The 8599-nt window shown below is 44.8% G+C and overlaps 1 protein-coding gene across 1 annotated transcript in view; it reads left to right on the top strand.

The window, feature by feature from the left end:
• Positions 1 to 5691: 5691 nt before the first annotated feature.
• Positions 5692 to 8599, top strand: part of NEB (nebulin) — a 170840-nt gene continuing 167932 nt past the window's right edge. Inside the window, exons 1-2 of the mRNA XM_039913134.1 lie at positions 5692 to 5802; positions 7273 to 7437. Coding sequence (XP_039769068.1) covers positions 5692 to 5802; positions 7273 to 7437 — 276 coding nt within the window. The remainder of the gene's footprint in view (positions 5803 to 7272; positions 7438 to 8599) is intronic.

Below are 8599 nucleotides of genomic sequence, written 5' to 3'. Positions count from 1 at the left end.
TAACAGAGTACTACTCTGACAAAATGGCAGACGAGGATGAATATGAGGAGGTGATCGAGGTAAGATGGACAACTTTTATGGGCTGAATTTCTTTGCGCCCATCAGTGCATTGTAAGCGAATTCGTTTTAAAAAAGACATTGCCTGTTAGCACAAACTCCCAAAGACTTATCATTCACCTCTACCAAATGGTATTTTGGGTTGAATTTCACTCTAATTCTGTGGGAATCAGGTTTGAAAGGAAATCCAACTATTGCTTCTCTTTCAACTTTCAAGAAAAAGTGAGAAGTTGAAGGCTGTTTTTTGTGTTGGCCTTGTAAAAACAAAAAGAAAGCAATGGGGAGATCAAAGGGAGCTGGTAAATAGCAAATCCTATTTGCTATTAGTCCCTTGATCCAGCGGAGAAGATATGGGAAACGGGTGCATCCATGTCAATGAATTTCCAAGACTTGTTAGACCACGATCTTGGGAGGGTTTCCTTTTTCTTGATTCCAGGCAACTCACAGGCAGGAATTGCTCCTCCAATTTTCCTCTGGTGTCTTTCTTGTTTGCCTGTGGAATTGGTAGAACTTTTAATTTGGGGCGAAATAAAAAAAGTTTAAGGAACTCTTATAGGACTAGTTGTTCCCTAAGATTGATATGACGTGACTCTTCTTATGTCTCCAAAGGGCTAATGTTTATTCAGCGGAGATTCACTTTTGTTGTCCTTCACCTTTGGTTCTGTTGTTTTCAAGGGCAATGATTAGAGGTTTAGGGAAAAATATCACAGTGACTCTTGGGCTGTTAATATGAGATTGCTTGACATTTGCCAATTGGTGTCGACCCATAAATCGTCTGAATAGCACCAATTATTTCATTAGCCTTGAAGCAACTCAGTTTACCTTCAGTGCAGTCCTTTCTCAGCTCACATTTCTAAGTATATTTTGGATAAAGGTGCCAGAAGATGGTATAGATTTTTGCCACGACACGGAAACTAGACTTTCACTTAAGTCCCAGAATCTTGTATAAATTGGCTAGGTAAATTCATCTGGCAACCGACTGAAAAATTTTTCCCAAGAAACGTACCCAAGAAGTCTACCATCCTTCATTTATTCCTTCTTATCTTTTGAACTCAAAGAGGATGACTTCAAAACTCTTGAATGAACAGTTTAGGTTTTTTTTTTTTTTTAAGTCTTTGGTTATCCCCAAGGTACTTCGCCCCTTTCCCCTAATACTCCAGATAAGCAGTCATCTTGTTTTATTCTTTCAACGACATTTTCCATCTACTTCTATTCATTTCTTTGCTGATCACTGACATTCCCTGTAGAAGGATAAATGCTGGTCAGAATAAATAACGCTGTGGTCATATGCCTTACAACAGTCACATTTTTAGGCCCCACTTGAACAAAACACTATTTGCCGCTTTCCGTAATCTTGATCTCCTTGGAAATTACAGCGAGGACTTGACCAGTCTGATTCAACTAGATTTTGTACAAGAACGGAATCCTATTTACCAGCAGTTTAGAAAAGACTCTTCCCTCCATACCCTTTTTTGTGCCATCATTGCTAATAATATTTATTAATAATAATAATATATGCTAAGATGTTAGTATGTGCCAAGCACTGCATCAGGTGATGGGATATACAGCAAATAATCAGGTCGGAAAGAGTCCCTGTCCCACGTGAGGCTGACAGTCTAAGAGGGAGGGAGGACATGAATTGAATCCCTAATTTATAGATGAGGAAGCTAGGGCAAAAAGGTGTGGTGACGGAGCCAGGATTAGAACTCCCGACGCCCCGGCCTGTGCTCTTTTCAGTCAGGCTACTTCTCTGACAAATTCCACTTGCTGGCCCAATCCGGCCTGAAATTTGCATCACTGGTGAGAGAGCGAAGCAGCCAGACCCTTTCACGGACTTGGAACTGTAGGTTGATGTGCTGCAATAGAATAAGCTGGCGTGGAAAAAACTAGGCCAAATGACCTGTCATAAATCTTCAGGAAAAAAAAATACTCCCCCAAACCCAAGAGCAAAATGAGTAAATTATTTTCTTAAATAATTAAATATTGAAATATTTTCTGAAGAGACAAATTAACTTGGAGCATTAGACCCCAAACTGGTTTTCAGCCTCCATCCACCTGCTCTGCACACAGCAAGGGCTCAGTAATTCATCATCATCAGTGATATTTATTGAGTGCTCACTGCTTGCAGAGCACTGTACTAAGCACTTGGGAGAGCAGGATACAACAGAAATGGCAGACACGTTCCCGAGCGTACAGTCTCGGGGAGACCGGCATTAACATAAATAATTTATAATACGTAACATTATGAAGACCTGTGCCGAGACCTCCCAAGAGGGATCAATCAATAGTATTTATGGCATGGGAATGAGGTCACCTGACCCGGAACCACTAACTACCACCTAAATCAAAGAAAGGAAATGAAGGAAACAGTATGTAATTATTGGCACAACTGCAGTGGATAACCATCAGAATTGGCACTGAGGTAAATGTAACAGATCCTGTGAACGTATTACATTTTTTTAAGTGCAGTTTTGTCAGGGCATAACTACAATATTGTACTAATGCTAAAATTTCAGTGGTGGAAAAACTGCCTTCGCAATCACATTGCTATTTTAGCCTTTGGGAACAGCAAGCAAAATCCTGAGGGAATAATAAGAATAGTTACGGTATTCGTTAAGCGCTTACTATGCACCCAGCGGTTTTCTAAGCAGTGGAGTAGATACAAGTTAATCAGGTTGGACATAGCCCCTGTCCCACATGGGGCTCACAGTCGAAGGGAAGACAACAAAAAGCTATTAAGTTAAATTCTTCCTTTCAGTTCAGTGTGTACTTTTGAGCACTTTCAGGCTAAGTGGCATTTCGTTATCAGCGTCGATCAGTAGTGCTTTTTTTCCTGATTACGCCAAAATGGCACACTGGAACCTTCTCATGAACGGGTTGGAGAGTGGGCTGTTGCTGGGAAAGAGTCAGACATTCCCTCCTCTCCCTTCCATCCCCACAAGCACCTACACCTTGTCTATCCACTCAATCCTCCCGCTCCCATCCCATCCTTTGCTTTTTAGCACCTCTGTGCAGTGGAGGGATTCAAACATTCCGGGAGAGAGAGAATGCAGATGGTGGAGAAGGTCATCTTATTGGAACCTTGTCCTCAAGTACAGGAGGACCGGGGGAAACTTCTTCCTTGTCATCGTCGTGATGATCTCTAAATAGTTCTTACTCAACCCCCTCCAGTAACTCACATTTGACTGGGCACTGTTGAGGTGACCAAACCATTTACAGTTCACGCCAGCTGTTTTCCTAACAGAAAAGAACACCGAAGGGCCGGCACGCAGCTAGAGAGACAGAGCCACGCGTAATTGTACAACAAAAGAGACGAAGGGCAGCAGAAGCGAGGTCTGTGAATAAGCAAAAATGCATGTAGAAGCAGCGTGGCTTAGTGGAAAGAGCACGGGCTTGGGAGGCCTGGCTCTGCCGCTCATCAGCTGTGTGACGTTGGGCAAGTCACTTAACTTCTCTGTGCCTGTTATCGCATCTGTAAAATAGGGATTAAGTCTGTGAGTCCCACGTGGGACAACCTGATTACCTTATATCTACCCCAGTGCTTAGAAGAGTGCTTGGCACATAGTAAACAATTAACAAATACCATTATTATTATTATTCTTAGGGAATGTCCCGTAAAACAAGATATGGGCTTGGGGACGCCAAATGGAATGAAATCCAGCAAACGATTCGCTAGCAATCTGAGCTGAGGGTGAACTGAGTTGTGTGGGCAGCAGAGGAATCTCGTGATGGAAAATGTAGCGTTTGCTGTTTTGCCGTAACCCAGAGGAAGTGGGGTGAAACGTGCCCTGGGCCGATACGGGGAGCAGGGGAAGGCTCAAATGATCCAAGGGGTTCTTTTTCCATATCTTCTCCTGGTGATTCCTTGTTCTCCCAAAACTCTGCTATTGTTTCCACCGTCGAGTAGGTGCATCCGGGGCACAGTGAGCTGAATTCCACTCCCCCTTACGTATCATGAATAAAATGTCAGCCAACTTCTAATCCTGGCCTTTCCATTGCCGGTGTTGGAAGAAGAATCGGTTTGGACAAGGTTTCAAATTTCGGGAGGGTTCTCACCTCCGGCACCGAGCACAGCCGCTCTCTCTAGCCACTGCTCCCATCCACCCTCCCTAGAAGTGTGTGTGGAGAAGAGGGGTGGAGCTGCCTGGGAGAAGGGTGACTCTGTGGCTAGAAAATGCTGTAGTCCAGAAGGCTTTTTCGGTGGCCATCATACAGCTGGCATGATAGGGTAGGAAGAAGGCTCTCCTCTTATCTAAGGTGAGAGCAGAATCTGGAAGATTGGGGCCGAGGAGGAGTTGGAAATACCCTGAGGGAATGCACGATCCTCTGGAGGGCAAGAAGTAGTCGGCCACGATCTTTGTCTTGGACCAGTGGTGTTTATTGAACACTTGCTGTGTGCAGAGCACTGTACTAAACACTTCTTGTCACACTGCTGAGAAGGAGCCTACTTCAGCTGTATCTCTGGACACAGCACTCCCTTCACAACCTCCCCCAGGTCCCTAGCATCTCAAGACCGGAAGTGTCTTGGAGTCCAGTGCCCCCTTTCAGGCCGGGGAGCTTGGGTGAAAGAGAGAGCGTCTGGGACATTCACTTAGAGAAACAGTGTGGCCCAGTGGAAAGAGACCGGGCTTGGGAGTCAGGGGTCATGAGTTCAAATCCCGGCTCAGCCACTTGTCAGCTGTGTGACTTTGGGCAAGTCACTTAACTTCTCTGTGCCTCATTTACCCCATCTGTAAAGTGGGAATTAACACTGTAAGCCCCACGTGGGACAACCTGATCACCTTGTATCCTCCCCAGCGTTTAAAACAGCGCTTTGCACATAGTGAGCACTTAACAAATGCCATCATTATTATTATTATTGTTAGAATGCCCACATAATAGGCATTCGGTGTGCCCCTTATGCTTCTCCCTCCGAGTGGATGCAGCCCTTTGGTTCTCTCTTGAGGAGAATTCTGGAAGACGGCGAAGGGCGACCTTGACCTCAGAGGCAGGGATCCGGCCAGAGAGCAGACTTCATTTCACCCTCCGGTCACCCCTCCGCCGCATGCCCCCAACACAAAACAAATAAGGTTTCCTTACATGTTGGCAGGGTTTTCAGCCAGTCAATCATATTTACTGAGCACTTACTGTGTGCAGAGCACTGTATTAAGCGCTTGGGAGAGTACACTGTAAAAATAAACGGACACATTCCCTGGGTTTTCCACACTATTCCAAAGAATAAAAACGCCTTCCACCCCTCTGGCTGTACAGCCCCTTCACATCTCGCCCACAGTTTCTCAAACACACCGAGATCAAGTGTCCTTCGACCAGGGTCGGGAACTTGGATGAGTTAGAGTGGACGTGGAGGGCTGTTCGGGGAAAGTGATGCCTGTTTGTGCTCTGTTTGTAGTACTACACGGAAGAGACGATCACCAGAGAAGTGCCTGGGGAGGTAAAGGCCTCCGTGTACTTGTACGAGCCGTATGGCGTTTGAACCGTAGCAGGCTTCACCCCATCCTCGGGCCTTCACCTGCCATCGGGGCCGCAAGTGGAAGGGCGGGAGGAGGGGGGGAGCCGGAAATGGGGGCCAAAAGCAAGGGTTTTGAGGAAGGAAGAGCTATTTCACCAACTTGAACCCACGAAGTAGTAGCCAGGATGTCTAAAGGTGGCTTCCTGAGAATCTTAGAGGTTCTATTTATGGGAGAGATGATGATAACTGGAAACGGAGCCAAAGAAACTCCTGTCTCCACCTGTTGCGGAGGCCACGTGAGTGGATTCTACCCGTGGTCCCCCCGCCGATGCCTGCGGTATCAGTTTGGGGGGTTTCCAAAGTGCAGACCATCATTTGCGTCAACAGAGTGGGATTCTATGTTGATGCAAGCGCAATGCTACTCGGTATTCCCATAAATTCTGAGTAAGCCATTCGGATAGATATTCCAACTTGGAATTCTCATTTCAAGGTGAAATACCTCTCTTATGATGAAGCTTTGCTTGAGGCTTTGAGTGGAGTTGTCTCCTTGAGAGCGCTGAAAGCATTAGTGCAACAGGTTTTCATTTAGTCCTGTCATTTAAGAGATGATGACTTTAGGGAGCCTGACTCCCATGCAGATACAACACGAGATTAGCGTCCCGGAGGTAATCGTGTATTCGTGCTATATAAAACCTAGAGAAAGTCAAACGGACTGACTAGCGTGCTAAAAGGACGACGGACGAGCTGAAGAGGCAACGTTTCTCACAAGAGAGGAGCTCCAGTGAAAGGAAACACTGGCTTCTGGGATATGAGGCTGGTGTCCTAGTCTCGACTCACTTAAGACCCTGGGCAAGGCTTTTGACCTCAGTTTTTTCATCTGAACATTAGCAAAACACCTGACTCCACTCATTGCTAAGGAAGGTGGGGAAAACAAATGACATGCTCATTCCTTCAGTCGTATCTACTGAGCGCTTACTGTGTGCAGAGCATTGTACTAAGGGCTTGGGAGAGGACAACAGAACAGTAAACAGAAGCATTCCCTGCCCACAACGAGTTCACAGCTCTCGAGCGGTTTGAAGCATTTTGTGCTTCTAAAAAACAGGCGTGTTACAGATTCAGAGCCTTGCCATTCTTTCACATCCAGAGTCCATCCGGCCAGCAGTCAAAAAAGACCATCTCGTTTCCATTTTTGCAATGAACAAGCTAAATGAAAGACCTGTTGCGTTTCGTGACCGATTCGAATGCTTAAAGAATAATTCAACTCGGTGCAATAGAGCAAACAGCGAGCGTAAACAATGTTTTTCAAAAAGCTTTTGTTAGTCATTTGCTTGGCCTATTTCACAGGGATTACTAGCATCAGGAGCTTCATTTGTGACTTTTGGCTCCTTTAATGTGAAGCGCAATCTGCTTAAGCCTCAACTCAAATAGAGCTTGGTCTTTTTCCATGGGGTTAATGCTATTTTATTTGGAGCTGTTTTTACCGTCATTTTAAATGTCTGCATGCAAGCGCATAAGCAAGCTTTCATACAGTAATGCAAATCACGGTCTGGCCTGAGATTTGGGCGTGAGTTGGGTTTTTAAAAGTTTTAATGATTAAATTGTTCTCTTGGGACACCGTTCAATGCATATTTTGCTGTGGATATTTGCCAAATGTTGGTCTTTATCTCAGGACTCCTAATACTGGCTTCAAGACAGTAAACTTCATAGTTGAAAAACCTTGTTATGGTCATTTTTTGTGACTCCAAAATCCCCTATTCCCTCCTTAGACGATAACAAAAGTCTATGAGACGACGACAACCTCATCAACTGGACATGAAGAACCAGCCAAGCCAGTGGAGAGGAAGAAAGACAAACGGAAGAAAGTGGACTCTTCCAAATTCATGACTCCTTACATAGCACACAGTCAGAAAATGCAAAATCTATTTAGCCAGGTAGGTTCCTATAGTCCTTGGTCCCCACAGGAGTTCTAATTTTTCGGGGGGAGAGATCTAATTTCAATCTAGTTGGGCTTTTTCTGCTTTTTCTGATATAATGCATTTTTTTGCATTAGAAAAACAAGAGTGGGTTTGTCTAAGGAAATCTACCTTTTGCTCATGCTTTGCATTCACTTTTCTGGCACTTGGTATGATCACTGCCGAAGCAGCCTTTTTTTTTTTCCCCGTTATTTGTTAAGTGCTTACTGTGTGCCGGGCACTGTGCTAAACTGTGGGGTAGATACAAGCTAATCAAGTTGGATCCAGATCACATCCCATATGGAACTTACAGTCTTAATCCCCATTTTACATTTGAGGTAGCTGAGGCCCAGAGAAGTTAAGTGACTTGCCCAACGTCACACAGCAAACAAATGGTGGTCCTTGGGGCTTCTAGGCCTGTGCTCTATCCACCAGGCTAGGCTGGTTTATTGCCTCTTGCTAGGTTATGGCACCGTAATGCAGCATTCTTAGTGTGCTGCGGTCACTTTACTTGCAGGACCGACGTGTGGGCCAAAGAAATGTTTGCTGCACTTTTGCTCACTTGCCCTCTGTGCTCCAGCAGAAACCCGATTGGCCCAAGTGAGAGAGCGGGAGTGGCCACATACCAAACCACTAACACCGAAATCAAGGTCTCTATGCAGGTTCTCGATCCCTAACTCTTTGTGACTGGACTGTGGCTCCTTCACTGTTCTCCACGGGAGCATCGGTCACCATTATCTGGTACTGAGCACTGTACTAAGCACCGTGGTCCTTAGAAAGCAATTGGTGTAGGAGAACACAAGCCTCTGCGATCCCTGTAGCAGTTGGGTAGAAATGCAATTAAAATACGCATAGATATTGAGGATATTGGGAGGGGAAAGCATGACAGTTTGATAGGGGTCTAGAAAAATGCTACTTGAAAATTATGACTGAGTAGGAGGATAATCTTTAAATAGAGTAACCTATAGTATGTAAAAATGTATTTGGGAACATTGCAGCATTAAGGAAGAGCTCCCCCTCAGCACATACACACACAAATCTGCCAATAATAGGAATTATTATTGAAAAAATATATATTTTAGATTTTTTAAACAACATAAAATAGAGGACTCAGTTGTGATCTTGGATAATCCTCCCTAAT

The sequence above is a fragment of the Ornithorhynchus anatinus genome, chromosome 9 (genome assembly GCF_004115215.2).
Source record: "Ornithorhynchus anatinus isolate Pmale09 chromosome 9, mOrnAna1.pri.v4, whole genome shotgun sequence".
Taxonomy (NCBI): domain Eukaryota; kingdom Metazoa; phylum Chordata; class Mammalia; order Monotremata; family Ornithorhynchidae; genus Ornithorhynchus; species Ornithorhynchus anatinus.
The sequence above is the reverse complement of the archived record's forward strand: the minus strand, read 5'-3'. Positions and strand labels throughout refer to the sequence as shown.